At 38.3% G+C, this 17,935-nt stretch overlaps 1 protein-coding gene across 2 annotated transcripts in view; it reads left to right on the top strand.

The window, feature by feature from the left end:
- LOC136844384 (mucin-2) overlaps positions 1-7,040 on the top strand; it is a 97,273-nt gene extending 90,233 nt beyond the window's left edge. For both annotated transcript variants that reach the window (XM_067113470.1, XM_067113469.1), the window contains 2 exons: positions 87-332; positions 1,761-7,040. In XM_067113470.1, the coding sequence (XP_066969571.1) occupies positions 87-332; positions 1,761-4,546 (3,032 nt within the window). In that variant the 3' untranslated portion in view covers positions 4,547-7,040. The remainder of the gene's footprint in view (positions 1-86; positions 333-1,760) is intronic.
- Positions 7,041-17,935: the final 10,895 nt, after the last annotated feature.

The raw sequence follows: 17,935 nt of genomic DNA, 5'->3' as shown, positions 1-17,935 counted from the left end.
TCAGACACACACAACACACACTGTTTTATTTGCAGTCGTTGTTACCTTTTACGGCGCATCTCTTTACAGCTCAATTAATCTTTCAGCTGTCACGGCGTCTACTCAGCTGGCGCCAGTGTACAACCCCGGGGGAGGAGGAGCAGCAGCTCCTGCTCAGGAGACGACGGTGGTTGTCGCTACGCCAGCCGCTGTATTGCCAACTGTCCTGTCAGAGGTGAAGGCCCACGCACCGAGAACCGATTACGTGACGAAGACCGTCTATGGATTCCTAGACTTCACGACAACTGTTGGGTCGACAGTCATGATCTTCACTCCGCAGAGTCAATCTGCCAGTAAGTTTTCAGAGGACGTTGTCAGACAAATGGTCACATGTGAATTTGTTGTGTGATAGTAAGGAACAAAACAATGAGTGAAAATCTAGACTCACCTCTAGAGATAACCGTGCAAGCAAATGCCCGAGCTTCCAATAGGCCTACTTAACATCAATAACATTCTCGTTTTATCTAGGCTAGTTTATCCACTGGCCACAGGTTGTCAGTTACTCTTAACGAGCGTAAATGTCTAACGAAGGCGGGCATCCTTGCTTTAACACAACATGAAATTCGCAAGTTTACAAACGCAGTGCTTCTCGAGCCATGCGCTTTGAAAAGCAGATAACACAAAGCTAAATCAGAAGTAAAAATTGACTGTTAGCAAACGATGTTAAGAAAAACATCAAACACACATCTGCACCATTGGTAAAAAAAAAAAAAAATAAAGAATTTGGAAGAAAGACCATGCAACTCAAAGCAGTTGCCTTTACGATTCGTATATGAAAAAATTAATTGAAATAATTTTTCCTGTAAGTATAGTAAAATACCGAAAATGGGGTTGCCGTCAGCACCAACGGTACTCCGACTAATCATCGTTTCCTTCAGGTATATCAAGAAAGATGTACCAAAAATGCCTTCAAATTAAGTTTCAAAGTAGTCGCCTACCGCAGCACACAAACAGGATTCGTGAAGTACTAAAATAAGCACTTAAACATTCCATTCTACTGCATCTTCATGTGTGCAAAATGTCGCAAGAATTCATAAAACTGTCCTGTATATTTGTAATCTCAATTGGGCGAAGTCGAATCGTTTAATTCAAGCTTAATTGGTGCTTCCTATAATATTCTCTTCAGTTAATGAGTTAAAAAGTCGTAGAATGAAAGCATGAGCAGTAAATTTTAGTGAAAATTACTACATAGTTTCTCGCGTAGGAAACGCCACCCACTTTGCTTCAAATAAGAAATCGTTCAGTTTTAGCATTTCCTTACTAGGCTATTGTGTTTTGAAGGCCATTTTTTACCCATGAATGTTAGTTGTTTGACGATTGCACAGATGTGTATATCTGTGTGTGCACAAGTTACTTACCCATGTAGGTTGTACTGTATATTAATTTCTAAGCCACTGGTTCAATTTTTATGTAAATACACAAATATAAGCTACTTTTGTTGTTTTTCTGATTATATATAGTAAATATATTTTGCATACTCAAATCCAAAATATAGAGACTTAATACTGCTAAACACTAACGACCTGTACTTCTTGAATTATGACAAGAATTCGTCAGCTTGTTAACTTACTTTTTTTTAAATTTTTATCTTTTGACCAAGGAAACACACTTCTTTGGGAAAATTTTAATATCTCAATAATTTGTGTTCAGATTAAGGAACTCTCATTATTTAATGTGTATTCCAGGCCACTGTTTAAAGAGCATTATTTTTATTTCCGCAGAGCCAAAACCGAGCAAGACTAGGGACCCTACTCTTCCACCTCGATCTTCCAAGTTCACCCTTCCACCGTCAGCACCCAAGTTGAAGCCTACCCCAACAATTCCTAACTTGTCATCAACACCTGCTCCTTCTCCAAAAGAAACAAAACTCCCGGTTCTCACATCATCCACTCTTGAGTCTTCCTTTTTCGAACCACACACGGCTCTGGCTATTGAAAACTTATTCTCTGTCACACCAGAAGACATTTACGGGGATGAGATAGATTACACTGTTGAATCTTCGCCAGTTCAAGAATTCCCTCAAGAAACAATAAAGGCAAAAGAACTTCAAGAGGAAGAGTCCAGTAGGTCATCCAATCAACCTCACAAGCCTTTTAGAAGGCCAAATAAACCTTTTGAATTGCCTCCAGGTACGAGGAGAAGGCCTGATCTAAACTATTTTCTTGACCGCAAGAAGCCCTCTTCAACTCCTCGTCCACAGGGAGGCTCAACAATAGTCCCAATCACAGTTGAAGGAACAGGCACAATATCTCCTAAATTTTCTGACCTTGCATCTCGTATGACCTCGGTAGTACTAAGTACGCCATCAGAAGTTATAGTAAGTGCAACTCAAGGTTTTGCTACCATTAGTGTAATTGGACCATTTAAGACGGCTGTTGATAATGAGCTGGGACAGGTCAGTGAACATTATGATTTTTTGGTATCTGAACCCCCTCTGAATGTACAGGAGGCATATGATGTATATGAAGTAGAACCAACAGCATCAGTGGAAATTCTATACAGCTCTGAATTAGTCACCAGTGATTCAAGCTTCCCAACTGGTCTTGTTACTAAGCTTGGGGGAACAATAGTTTCAGATGGCCTCACCACAGTTCATGAGACCAGTGTTATTGGCACTTACATTGCTGGCCATTATGCCCAAATTCTTCAGAGTACTTCTCACATTTTTCAGACAACTCCCACACCAGAACTCAAGTTAAGTAGTCCATCTGTAAGACAGACTTATGAAACTGTTAAATCAGTCATCAAAGGCTCTGCAACTCAATTCATAACACCAGATTCAACTTCTGCTTTGCCTCTTCAGTCTCTTTTTTCAGAACCTGTAAGCAAACTTCGTAATAGTAGAAAAACTGATGATTCTCAGCTAAGAAATCGGCCCAGTGCCAATTTGTCAAAACGTTTAGGCCCTCATCACGGAGCTGGTCGCTTGCGTTTTCAGCATGATGATGATCCATATGTAGACTTACAAGATGATGATGATTTACAGAAAGCTGGATCAAATCCACGTGCATCATTCAGATTTAGAGGTGCCACAAGTGTAAGACCAACTCAGCCAGTAAGCACTTTCTATGCCCAGGAAGTAAAACCAACAACATTCCGCCGTTCATTTAGTCCATCTGGTACACGAAGACTTGGAAACAATCGCCCAGCATCTTCCAGACCAAGACCACCTGGTCCCGGCCCCCATCGCCAGGGAAATAGGTTTAGGGCTAATACATCTGCAAGGCCTAAAGTTAATGTTAACAGGCGGCCCATTGCTGCAAGACGCAGGACTGAAGAACAACAAGTTGTACAAGAAAGCAACCAAGACCCTCTATACCTTCCAGATCCTGATATTCCTGGCGCAGATGCCCTACAAGAAGAAACACTACAGATCGTCACAAGTACTCCTGTTGATGGTCCTACTGATGTCTACTATGAAATGGCTACCATTCGGTCCCTTCATACCTTTAGAGTCGGTACTACAAAAAACACTCGATATGTTACATTTACAAAGACATTTACTCATGGTGCTGAGGGTGAAATTGTGCCTACTTCTGCATTACCTGTGCCTGAAGAGGAGGTATATGAAACACAATTGTTTGAAAATATTTTGGACGAGGGTCCACGTGATGTCTCGACTCTTCCACCTATTGACCTTGGTGAGAATGATGTTGCTGCACTTCTAGAGACCGTAACAGAGACTTTTAGCACAACTGAATTAATGATGAAAACGTCTGTCTTACCAGTATTACAAGGAGGAGAAACATCCTACTATTCTCTTACACAAACATATCATATAACAAGAGTTGTAACTGCCCTGAAAACTATGCCACCAGTTGAGGCATTCTCATTTATTCCTGAGAACTCCTTAAACGAATTCAACGATCACCTCCTTGCAGAAGGTACAGAAACTGGTGAATCCTTACATCCAGGTGAGCTTGAATATGATGAAAATGGCGAACTTATAGACACGGGAATTGGAACACGAGTACGACCCCCACCAGGTTTTCCTTTCGAAGACCCAGATCTAGCAGATCTTGCAGGTGGTCCTTTTGACGCGGATGCTTTTGAAAAAGAGTCGAATCCTCAACTTGCTGCTGCTCTTGAACAGCGCCAGCAACTACAGCAACAACAGGGCACTGGAGGCACACCACAACTGGCTTCTGGACAACAGGCAGCACCCGTAGATCCAGCCACAGCAACACCAAGTTTATCACCAGAGCAGTTGCAACAACTTGCTTATTTGCGCCTTCTTAATCCCTTCAGCTTTGGGGGCTTACCTCCCTTGACTCAGCAAGCGCAGACTACCATTACTTCGAAACCAGTCACTATTACCACGGATCTTGTTACGACTTCCACACGCGTAATACGTGTTATCTTCAATGCTCGACCAATATTTACCACCCTAAGTAGTGTTGAGACCGTCCATACAACTCTAACCACTTTTTCAACACAAACTGTTACTATTTCTCCAAGTCTGTCACCATTCTCATTCCCATTCGGAGGTGCCTTCCCCGTGGGGTAAAAGTTGCTGTCACTCAGTGATTCGTTTTTATACTTCATCTTTGTCAGATTTTGTTATAACGCCTCAATCCTTGAGTGCTGGACACTCCACAACTAACTAGAACTAACACATAGACCAGCACCTTCAAAAAAACAGTGATGATAAATGTCAGTGAAATATCTCATGGTAGCTGTAGAAATATTTCCGAATGGTAGACATATTATTGCTAAGATTATAACATTTTTAAAGATGAATTTAGATAGATGTACTTTACGTCCCCTCTATTGTTAGTATTTTTCTAAGACCAAAGAAAAGAGTATTCATTTTCGCAAGAGGCGTTCCTGGGCGTCTTATATTTAACTAGTGTACGTCTTTCAGTCAGTCTTAATGAGCGTATTCATTACTCTTTGAAAAAAAATTAAAACATTCTTGTGTTTAAGAAGAAAGTCTTAAGATTACTCAGTCCTTGATTTTCAAGAGCTAAGCAGCAGTGTTTTATGTTTTATGAATCTGTCAAAAGATTTCAGGTACACAAGGTCACAAGAATCAGGATTCAGTTGCACTTCATGAAAACCAAACGAGGTTTCGAAGTGTCTGGAAATGTTGTTCATCATATCGCTATCATAATTCCTTCGACCAGCAAACTGAGTCGTTCTCATTGTTGATAAGTGTCATAAATTGTTTTTCATTAGATGACTGAAGTAGTAGAAAGAGATCCCTACAGAGAGAGTAAATTTACAGAATACTATCGAATTGTTTACAATCTTGTCATTTAATTTTTTCTCAAGATAATCGTTTTCGATTCCGTTAAGTTAAGAAACTTTAAAGCTCGTCACTGGACGTATACACGTTATTTGATAAGACGCCTTAAAAGAAACATCTTTATCTAAAACTGTAGTAGCTTCTATTGGGGAAGAGTTTGTAAGAGAAGAAGCCATCCGCAAAGTATGTGGGGACGGAAAATTTAGATATTTTCGTCCTTGACAGACGGAAAGTTTAGATATTTCGTCCTCGACATTCTCGTCGATAATCGTGAAAGAAAAACTTCATTTCAAAAACCTGCGTGTGTATCTAGACATATGACAAGTATACAGCGAATGAAAAAAAAGGAAAAAATAAAGTTTCTGACAATCTCATGCACGAAAAGTAAAACAGGCAAAACAAAAATAAAAAAAAAAAAGTTTAAGAAATAGACATGTCCGTGAGCATCTTTTGTATGATCCACGATAAATTTACTAACATTTGCTAGATATATCCAAAGAGTTTCTCAGACAGTTATGTAATTTGTGAAGGATACATTTCTTTAGAGCCTTTTAGGACTGAGTACAGCACAGAAAAAGTGTGAGTCGTGATTGACATGTGGTTGACTTTAGCAGACATACAAAAGGTGCATTCTGCTAAATACAGCTCCTCTCAACTAGTGGTGTTGCTAGGGTGATGATATTACCAGTTTTCTTGACAAAGAAAATCTTGAACTTCTCTTTTTGATAAGAGATTTTCTTTACTGAACAGGAAAGATCTTGCTTTTGATTTTAGAAGGCAATAGCTTTTCAATCAAGTGGCTGCCTGACGTTATTGTACAATTGATAACGCAGGCTAGCCTCTTTTTATTTAGGCAGCCAATTAAATAGTGCATATTAGTACGAGGAAAGGAAGCCATTTACTCGTCAAACCTTATTACTGTACAGATATGTGCAAGAAAAATTTTGCAAAAAAAAAAAAATAATAAAATTAGTCTATTGCAAATTCATGGCAGAATTTATTTGTTGTTAAGAAATACTATACAAAACATTATTGTACGCGGAATTAGAAATTTACTAAACTGTACAACTATAAGGTATAGATGACAATTAACTGTACGAACAGCAGAATGTGTATCGTTTATCAGAAGAAGAATATGGTAATATAAAGTCCGCAGTAGTATGTATGTAGGATATTACTATGTACAAAAAACTTTCGCCAACTTGATCAGTTGGTCTCTTCAGCCTGAAGAGGCCAACTGACCAAGTTGGCGAAAGCTTCCTGTATATAGCAATATACTCGTGCGCACACACTACTGCGGACTTTATTTTTCCATTTAAGATCACGAGAAAGTGATGATATCAAATAACATTGTAACACACAGAACACAAAGTAATTTTGCACCACTGCAATAAAAGCAACTGGCTGGAATTAACATCCGCATTTCCAAGAGCGGGATCTTCCTTTCTGTTGTCATTTCCATTGTCTCACTTTCCCTTACAAAAAACACTCCTTAATTTATACTCACGTTCTTGTCGAAAGGACTGGATTTCAAGATTTTGTAAATTATGCATGAAGACACTGTGGAAGCTGTGTGTCTATGGCGGTTCTATTTATCGAAAACTCGAATACCATCACATTGGTAATCACACCTTGGAAAGTAAGTGTATATACGAAATTAAGAAGTCTTTTGTAAATATGTAAATACAGATATTTCAGCTAACAAAATTTCTACGTCTTTTATGTTTAACATACTAATAAAGTTTTATATCAATTTTGCCTTTTATTTAATTCCATACAACACTTTTCCGAAGTTTTAAAATGCACCCGTTGTGTTCAGTACGCAAATCATCGTAGAAATACGACGAAAATGCCCGTGGAAGCCGAAAAACCTGAGGGTAGGAAGGGAACATGAGAAATAAGATAAGATAGCAAGTAAAAAATGCGCCGAAGTTTCTTCGGCGCAATCGAGTTTTCTGTAAAACGTATCATCAATGCCACCAAAACTAGATGCATCTTTCGGTGGTCTCAGTATAATGCTGTATGAGCAGGGGCCCATGAACCTTTATATTAAGGGCCGGTGGTGGATTATCCTATATCGTTGCCAGAAGCAGGAATATGGCTAACTTTAACCTTAAATAAAATAAAAACTACCGAGGCTAGAGGGCTGCAATTTGGTGTGTCTGATGATTGGAGGGTGGCTAATCAACCTACCAATTTACAGACCTCTAGCCTCAGTAGTTTTTAAGATCTGAGGGTGGACAGAAAAAAAGTTCGGGCGGACAGACAAAGCCGGCACAATAGTTTTCTTTTCAGAAAACTAAAAAGTGCAAAGTTCATAGGGACAAGACATACTCCGTCTTTTTAACAATGCCGTAAGATTTTATCTATACACAACAGAAATTATAATTACAGAGTTCAAATTTACCCCTAAAATAAGTCAAGGGACACGGCTTATATGTACGAGTCGCAGTTACTTGAAATTCTTCCTGATTTTGGGTTTACTTTCATACAAAGGTCGATATAGGTATGGCTAGCCAAGTCAACGTGTTGACGTGGGTACCCGTTCTCAAACAGGCGGGCAAGAGTAAAAAAATTCCACACTCCAGAAGTGGATTATGAAAAGGACTGGTGAAGCATGTCGAGTCTCAAGTATTTTTGGAATGGAGATGTGAATTTAACTCCTTGACTTTTCGTACAGAGTTCACTAATAAACATAAATTGTTCTCATTAAGGAGCAAAATGATCGAACTTTGATAAACTGGTTCCAACTCCCGTGAGATGAGTGCAACTGTAATTGCTTGCAAAAAAGGAAAAAAATCCCAGAAAATGACGAACCTCTCTTCTTGGGCCGGACCATAGGTCCCCGAAAGTACTTAGTGCTTTACTTTCAACGAGAAGCGAACCACTTTCAGTTGAAATGGGAGGGATCCTTCATTCCTCCAATTAAAAATTCAGATTTTTGACTCCTGTCAGCATAGAGTGGTATAGCAGTGTGTAACGATGAGAGACTGAGTGTGCGAACAAAAGAGGAGAATCCGCGCTCATTATTATTGATCCTTTCACTTGTCAGTGGACACTTTGGCTGTCGCTGTGGAAAACAAATGTAATGATCATTGCTAGTTACAGTGAAAAGCCCGTTGTTATTAAAACAATTAGAGATCTTAATTGGTAAGTAAAAGGTAAGACAATTGTTCAAAACAAAGTGAGTCTAAGGAAATTAGATTGCGAACAATGAGTGCCATATAAGAGCCAAGTCAGATTCATTTAGAAGATCCACAGATCTAGTAAAAATGCAGATAATCTTTTAAGATAACTGTTAATTTTATATGACCTTAATGTATATGTGACATAAAAAATGTATTACTAGAAACTGCTGCCACATGAGGTTGTTCGCACTGTTAATTTGTTAAGAAGCATTCATGGCTTACGAATCTGTACATGAAACTTAAAGGCAAAAATTCAGTCATTAAAAAAAGATTAAAACCTGTCCCTCTGTTAAATTACCCTCCGCTAATTCCGTTTAAGCGAAAGGCGAAATTCTCGATAAAAGGAGGCACTCTAAGCAAGTTGATAAGAATTTTGATAGAGAAAGGTACTGAATGTTAGAAGAGTTCAAGGCGCATGTCTGACCAGTCGGTAAACATTATCAAGTATGTGGCACACATATATTAAGGTATTATCCTTCCGTTAAAACCTGTCAGAGCTACTGAACTTGAAGACGTAAGTAAATGGTGCATGGATTGTCAAGGAATCGGGAGCAAGAAAATTTCGTACCCTGGAACAGGATTAATAGAGTCTCTCTATTCTGCATATCCTGCCCTGGAATATGAGTCACCAGCCAATCGCTCCCGAGCTTAAAATCTAATGTGGTCAATAGTTAGGCCTAAGGTTAAGGTGCGCAATGGTTTTGGCTGCTTCTAGGTGTTGGTTTATTAGAAAGATCTTATTTCACACGTAAAAACGCTTGATCAAGATACGAGTAGATTGTTGGGTAAAATCTAGCCATAGCTGCAGGGGCTTCATGGGGGGGGGCCAGTGAGGGGCGCTCGCCCCCCAAGCTTTCTAGGGGCCTCCAAATCAGCGAGATAGGAAAAAATCTGTATATGAATCACGGTGATGCGATAAATAGTCAATATATATATATATATATATATATATATATATATATATATATATATATATATATATATATATATATGTGTGTGTGTGTGTGTGTGTGTGTGTGTGTGTAATTATTATAAGGTCACTGTTCACCCAACAAAGTGTCAATAAAATATAAATAAGTTGAAGTGTAGAGAGGATTCATTTAAATTAGTTATTTTTAACATGTTTATAACAATATAAATAATACATAACATATAATAGTTACCCGTTAAAAATATTAAGACAAGGCAGTTTTCTTTAATTAAGAGCTGAGACATCTAATCACTTTATTCACAAAATTAATGAATTAATGACCTGTCAGTCACCGTGTTTGATTGATAGTGGTCAATATTTTCATGCTTACTCTATACTTTATTATTCATTTAATAACTGAATAAAACTTTTCACACGTCACGTTATGAAAATTTAAATCTCTACCGAATGCCATACTCTGTCGACACACGACTCCATGACCACCCCGACATACAGGTACAGTCAAACCAGTAGTTTTTTAAGTTGGAGAGATTTCGTCAACAGTGGACGATAATATTATAGTGAATATAATTTTCATCATTTCAAAGCAGCTTCCAAGGTGAATTTAGTTTGTGAATGTCATGTGTAATGTTATTAGAAGGTATGTCAGCTAAACTAGGCAGAGTTCACTCACCATGCAGACAGACATGGGCCATGGCCTTTCATGTCTCCGGGGATGGAACACCTTCGGTCTACGTGACAAGTCAGTAGTCACTGTATAACATACATAGGCCATAATGATGGTTATCAAAATTGTTATATCTTAATCTTTACTAGTACTACACCAAAATATCTTTTAAAAGCAATGGACAACTTATAGGCTATACGGTTATGGTTCGTTGACATTTGGCAAGTATCTACATCAGTTACTTTTTAATATGATTTATTTTTAATTAAGTACTACGCCTAGGGAGTGCCCTTTTATTGAAATGAAGCCCTGCCCTTCTGAAATTCTGTGCACATACGCATTTAGGCCTATGACATATCCAAAGAACTATTTTTCATATGCCGTTTTGTTGACATTTTTCTTTCCTCTTGTTTTATTTTCTTCATTTTCTTTGTCTTTCAATTTATTCTTCTATATCTCCTCTATCTCTTTCACATCTATTACAGCCTCATTTTCCTTCAATTTCTATTCTATTTACGCCTCATTTCAATAAGTTACAACTTACAAACACCATTTAGTGGCCTTTCGTATCCAGAAAGTTAAAGTACTAATCTAACCTAACCTAAACTAACATTAAGCGGCATGTAAAGTAAAATGGCATATTTGGTTTTGGTTTGGGATATATTCGATCTTTTTAATCGTTTCAAGATTTTTGGAAGTGCAGCGTGCAATGTTCCATGTACAGTATATACTGTAGATATAATGATATGGTTATATTTTGTTTATATCACTAGATTGTGAAAGTAGTATGAGTGGTCGGCAGCATCCTTCAGGGGCCGAGAAGAGAAAAGCAGTAAGAAAAAAAGCTGTAGAGGGGAAAAAACAAAAGAAACTTTATGATTTCTTCAAATTACAAAAACAAGCATTTGGCAAAGTAAGCAAATTCTGTGTTTGCAGTCATATCACCCATTTCACCCTTCCCTCTCCCATCTATATACAGAGGCGGGAACGGGAACAGGATTGTGGGTGGGAATGGGGGACAGGAAGGGAAAGATGTAGATGGTAGAAACAGGGGAGGGATCAGAGGCCGGAACGGGAATAGGAATGGGAGTGGGAAGAGGGTTGGGAGCATAGGTGGGAATTGGGGTGAAAGGGGTGGGAATGGAATTGGGGTGATCATTCTTATATTTTTCTGGGCAATGCCGGGTATCACAGCTATATAAATATGAAAACATATCCGCTTTATAGGTTGAACCATGGCGATCTTCAAGTTCTTCAACTCTAAAGGCAACTGACAGTCCCGACATTCTGACAGTACAGATGAACTTTGACACTACTTGAGCCCCTGTTCAGTACTCAGATATAGTGACTACTCCAGCCCCTGTTCAGGATTCAGATAAAGCCACTGCTTCAGCCCCTGTTCAGGATTCAGATAACGCCACTACTCCAGCCCCTGTTCAGGGTTCAGATGAAGCCACTACTTCAGCCCCTGTTCAGGATTCAGATAAAGCCACTACTCCAGCCCCTGTTCAGGATTCAGATAAAGCCACTACCCCAGCCCCTGTTCGGGATTCAGATAAAGCCACTACTCCAGCCCCTGTTCAGGATTCAGATAAAGCCACTACTCCAGCCCCTGTTCAGGATTCAGATAAAGCCACTACCCCAGCCCCTGTTCGGGATTCAGATAAAGCCACTACTCCAGCCCCTGTTCAGGATTCAGATAACGCCACTACTCCAGCCCCTGTTCAGGATTCAGATGAAGCCACTACTTCAGCTCCTGTTCAGGATTTAGATAAAGCCACTACTCCAGACCCTGTTCAGGATTCAGATAAAGCCACTACCCCAGGCCCTGTTCAAGATTCAGATAAAGCCACTACTCCAGCCCTGTTCAGGATTCAGATAAAACCACTACTTCAGCCCCTGTTCAGGATTCAAATAATATTCTTGTTGATAAAAAACCAGAGGTTGTATTTGATCATACTGTCGTGCCACCTGAAAAGCAGGGAGGATCACACACACAGATTAATCTAGTTATTGATATATCTGCTTCCCCATATGATCAACCCAGTCAACCAAAGCTGCCAAACATACCCAAGTAATCCAAACAACCGAATATTTCGAAGTATCTATTTAGATAAGTTTCCTTGGTTAGAGTACTCAGTTGTGCAAGATGCTTGTTGCTGCTTTCCTTGCAGGCATTTTGCTGGAAATTCTGTTCGAAAAGGTGAAGGACTAGGTAGGAGACCATTTACTGATATTGGATCAAAGAAATGGAAAGATATTATCACTCTGCTTAAGCAACACCAGGTAAGCGAGAGACACATTAACTGTATGGTAGCTTGGTCTAATTTCAGAGGTATTCAGTCAGGTTACACCCAGTCTGTAACATCATCTTTATCTTCTGTCAGGCAACAGGAGATTGAGGAAAACAGGCAACATGTGAAACTTCTTTTGAAAGTTGCTGCTGTACTGGGAAGGCAAGGATTGTCTTTTCGTGGTCATAAGGAGGGTAATAATGCATTAAATTCGGGAAATTTTATAGAAACTCTGGAGCTCATTGCAGAATCTAATCCTTCTCTAAAGAAAAAGTTAGATAGACGATATGGCCATTACACTAGTCCTCAGTATCAGAATGACTTAATATCAGTTATTGGAACTCATATCAAACACACAATATGCGCAGAAGCACAATCAGCTCAATTTTTTTCTGTTATGGTTGATGAGACAAAAGACTTGTCAAAAAAAGGACAGTTGGCTATTCTTGTTAGGTACTTCAGTGAAGGAGTTATGAAGGAACGTTTCATTGGTACATATCACATGGGAAAGGTTGATGCAGCCAGGTTAGCTGATTTTATATATAAGGAGATAGAACAATTTGGTTTAATTTGGTCAAACTGTGTGGCACAGTGCTATGATTGGGCAAGTGTCATGAGTGGACGCTTTAGTGGCGTTCAGGCACGACTACGAGATAAAATTCCCCAAGCAGTATACATACATTGCCATGCCCACAGGCTTAATTTAGTACTGGGTGACTTTGTAAAAAATATCAGTGGTCTCTTCATTATTTTCAGTTATTAAACACACTGTACACAATTATAACTAACAGTAATACCGGTACCAACTTGTCGTGGAGGCACATGAAAGCAGAAGACACCAAAGTTTTGACATTAGAAAGACCTTGCTATAACAAGATGGTCTTACTATTATCGGTCAGTTGCAAAAGTTAAGCTTCATTATGGAAGTTTGTTAGCAGTGCTTCACAAAGTTGAAGAGAGCTCTGATTCAGAAGCTGCAGCAGAATAAAGTGGACTCTACAACAGTTGCTGTCTTTCAAGTTTGTAGTAAATCTTCATGTTGCAGAACAAGTCTTGAAAAGTTGCCAACAGCTTGTCAGACCAGCTACAAGCAAAGGAATTATTACTATCTGAGTTTGCTCTCTCACACAGTCAACTATTTAAGAACTACAGGTCTTGGAGTAAAGATGAAGGTTTCTTTCTGATATCTTTGACAAGGCCAAGATTTTTCTGCTGCATATGAGATGATACAAACTTGAAAGACTCCAGTCAATAGGCAGGGCCAAGAGGAACAAAAGATCTCATCCAAGTTAAAAATACTTTAACTGATTCAACTGTATGAATGAGTGAGGACAATACAAGTCTTGCTCCTGGTATTGTTCAATAGAATCTATTTTGACACATATTAGATAAATTTTTCTCTGAGATGGATAATAGATTCACTCATAATATGCCACTGATAGCAGCGATGAATGCACTTGAGTGCAATTCAACGACTTTAATTGATAAAGAAACTGTCTACCATAACAGAGTTTTATATGATATACACATAGATGAAATCTTAAATTGCCCAAATTTTGTAGCAAGGTCACATTCTAACTAAGAATGAAAAGCCTAAGAATTTGTTTGAATTGTATGATGAACTTAACCATTAGAGATGTGCCTACTCAGAAATTCTTAAAATTGTTAAAATTCTCATCACCTTCCATAACTACCGCCAGCAATGAACGATGTTTTCAGTGCTTTGTTTAGCTAAAACGTATTCACGAACTACCATGAAAATGAGCGCTTGAATGACTTGCTTCTCTCATGGCCTCAGAAAAGGAGCTTTGTAAAAATCTTAACTATGACATACTGGTTAATAATTTTTGCAAAATTAAGATCAAGGCATGGTATCCACTAATGCAGTAGATAATATATGAAATGCAGAAGTATGTTTATTTTAAAATTCATTTGGAACCTTGTTAAAATTATACCATTTTATCTCTACATTTTCCCCAGGCTTAAGATCTTCCTGTTCACATAAACTTTCTTGTTTTCCTGAATGACCCTTTGTGTAGGTAGTGAGCGATATATAATGTAACATGTTAAATTGCAGATATTCTAGGACCAATACTGTGGTTTGTAACTTGATTTGTTTAGAAATTTCCTACCTTTTCATCTTCATCTATTATCTCAAAATTCTGATGTAGGTACAGAATTTTTTAAAATGAAAAATTCATAAAATTTCCTTAAGTGGCTTCAAATTGCTCCTATTTTGTTGATATTTCCAAAAATTCTTCTCAGGGAGTCCATGTAGCCCCCAGGACCTAGCTGGTTAGGGTCCTTTCATCTCACCCTCCCTTTGAGTGGGGGAGTCAAATAAACCTTTGCCCCACCCCAAGGAAAAAAAATAAAATGACGCCCCTGTATAGTTGGCTTAATCTAAAAGTGTAACCACACCAAAAGCTACACAGTGAGAGTGGGAAGGTTAAATCTAGCCTAGGTATTTTACGTAGAAGTTAGTTGCTGCGTTGTTAGTTATATCAGATGATTTAGTGGGAAAAAACGCTGGAAGAAAGAACTGCTTGGTTTAGAAAACTAATAAATATAAGGAGAAATAAAGAAGGGGGAACATGCCAGACTCAGGGAATTGGTTGATTGGATGCGCTTTCCAATTAGATTTATTTTATCGCATTTATCCGGGAAACTTCTTCGTCATTTAGTGGACTAAGATCTTCCCAAGTTGCAGAACAATTTCTCCTCACCAGAAAGGTCAACGATAACATTTCTGATTTTAGTTATCTGTAAATAATATCAAAGAAAAAAATGCCAGGAGAGTAGGATCGAACATCAGTCACACTTGAAATCTTTAGCTACTTGTAAAATAAACCCACGCGTGAACTTAGTAACAGTTTTACCATTTGAACTTTTCACGGTGCCGTGAGCCAATCGCGCTACTTTGGCTGGTTGCTAACCTCTTACGTAAAACAAAACAGATAAAACGCGGTCTAGTCATTATTACAAACCCGTCAAATCTTGTAATAGAAGTTATAATTCACGAATATTATATATATTGAACATAAGCTTGAAGATACCCTGATTTTTGAGGAGCGTCACTCTGGTTCCGAGTAAGAACGTGTTGAATTAATCAAACTAATGTATTATATGCCCGGCCCATTACAAATAAGTATAAAATTCATCACTCTTGTAGTTTTTATCTGTAACTAGTCTTTCAAACGTAATCCCCCTACTTGTAAGGCACCATTTGAAATTCCAAGTGAAAAGCAAAGCACCTGGTAGGTGAGCTTTATTCTGTCGTGTTTTTGAATATTATTCCACGTTTTAGTCTGCAGCAGATGACCCGTTCGTGACTTAAATTGTATAAAACTTGACCCCCAATTATTTTTTTTATTCCAGATCTCAGTAATCAATCTCTGGCACCACGGTTCGGTTAGCTCATTGCATATGCTTTTTAATTTTTCTTTTAAATTTATGATAATCTTTGCATTCGATCTGCCAAGAATATACGTTCCACCACGCCGTATTAGACATAGTGTTAATCAGAGCCTTGGATTTTCTTTAGTGAAGTTCCAGGCCACAGTTTTTTTTTTTTTTTTTTTTTTACAAGTTTGATTCCAGGTGAGACCAAATCATGAATGAACTTTCTAGCCAGGTGATTAAATCGTTGAAACTTCTTTCGAGCTAGGGTGGAAATGAGTTTACACACGTCTAGTTGCAGGGGTGGTGCGCAGGTTACTTTAAAATAAGAAATAAAAACGACTTACATAACTCAATTCATAATTTTTAATTATATCAGTAGAACAACAAAACACAGTAGACTGTGGAAAACTGACCACACGATGGGTTTTATTAAAAGAAAATTTCTGCTCGATTTAGCAGAATCACCATTTTTTCTGTTAAATATTTCTGAATCTTTCAGATGGTAGGTTGGCACCCAACCCCTTTGTATAAGGGCTTTGTCTAATTCAAGTTCAAATATTAGTTCCTCGTTGGGCGAGTCGGTAGAGTTGTGGGCTAGCACTCGCTGGGCCCGAGTTCGAGTTCCGGCCGGCTAATGAAGAATTAGAGGAATTTATTTCTGGTGATAGAAATTCTTTCTCGCAATACTAGTTTCGAGTTCCACAATATAGGTCCTGCTGCTAAGTAATCCAATTGGTTCTTAGTAAACGTAAAATAAATCTAATCCTTTGGGCCAGCCCTAGAGAGCTGTTAATCAGCTCAGTGGTCTGTCAAACTAAGGTATACTTTTTTAGTCTAAATATTAATAATTTAGCACTCCTGTCATCACTATAGGTCCATCTGGTAGGATATTTTATCCTTCACTTATCACTTGTAACACATAGTTTTCTTGAATGACATTTCTTCTGTCATTACTATTTATGAACACATGTCTTAGTTTCTTCCCATGCATTTTAAATCCAGAGACTGCTTATTGCCACTGTATTAATATTTTATCGTTCTTATTAGTCTTTGTGTGGATACATTTATGTTTTTGTTTACATTTATTCTTTGTTTCACTTTTTCCTAATTGTTTAGAGAGATTAACATGTTCTGCGCGATTTACCGTTGGTTTTGTTTCCCTTTGTAACATCTTGTAAAGAGCACTTCCATTTATCTCTTGTACTGTACTCCTGGTAAAACGCTAATACTATAGCGAGTCCACCGCTCTTTGCAGCTAAGCCCGCCCACTGCACGCCAGTGATTAGTTGGCTCTCGGGGTGAATGACGTCACCTAGTTAGCAGTCCAAATGATTACAGAAATGGATTTGACTTCCGTTCGGTCATGTTGAGCGTCGTGCATGAATGATGACACCACAGATTTGAGTTCCTGAGTTGTAAGTATGCGACTGATATCCCGATAAAGATATATTAAAGCTATATCATTAGAAGATCTTGGATCATTTAGTCTGTGCATCTTTTTTTTTAATTTATCATGGGAGCCTAAATACACAAGCATCTTGCTTTTTTTAATTGTATTTGGCCTACATAAGCGATCATATAGGCCACATTGTGTTGAAATGAAGACATAGACTTATGCAGCCATGTCAAATGTTAATATTTCATTGAGATTAGGCCTACACGTCAATTCTTATATTTTTTGAGGCAATGACAGGTCATAGGACTACACATCAAATTCTTATATTTTGAGGCAATGACAAAGTCGGCAGACCTACACGTCAATTTCTTATATATTGAAGCAATGACAGGTCAGTGGACCACATTAAATTCTTATATTTTGAGAACATGACGGCATGGGCCTACCGTCAATTTCTTATCATGATAGTTTTCTTCCGTATCTGTTGGAAAGAGTAACTTTAATTAATATAGTAGTTTCAACTCACGATACATAATGCATGATATAAGTGGAATGTACATGTATAAGCAGTGCACATGCACAGACATGCTTGGATGGGCCGTAGTAATTGTAACGCCACTTATGCTACAGAGATAAAAAGTAAAACTTATGTGGGCACGTAGCCGATGGCACACAGATCAATCATAGGACTGTCTCAGCCTTACACAACTATCAAACTGCTCTCAGTGAAATATGTTGAAAATATATTACAAAAGGGATAACAAATTATA

Source organism: Macrobrachium rosenbergii, chromosome 12 (assembly GCF_040412425.1).
Source record: "Macrobrachium rosenbergii isolate ZJJX-2024 chromosome 12, ASM4041242v1, whole genome shotgun sequence".
In the NCBI taxonomy this organism is placed as follows: domain Eukaryota; kingdom Metazoa; phylum Arthropoda; class Malacostraca; order Decapoda; family Palaemonidae; genus Macrobrachium; species Macrobrachium rosenbergii.
This window is presented reverse-complemented; position numbering and strand designations above follow the sequence as displayed.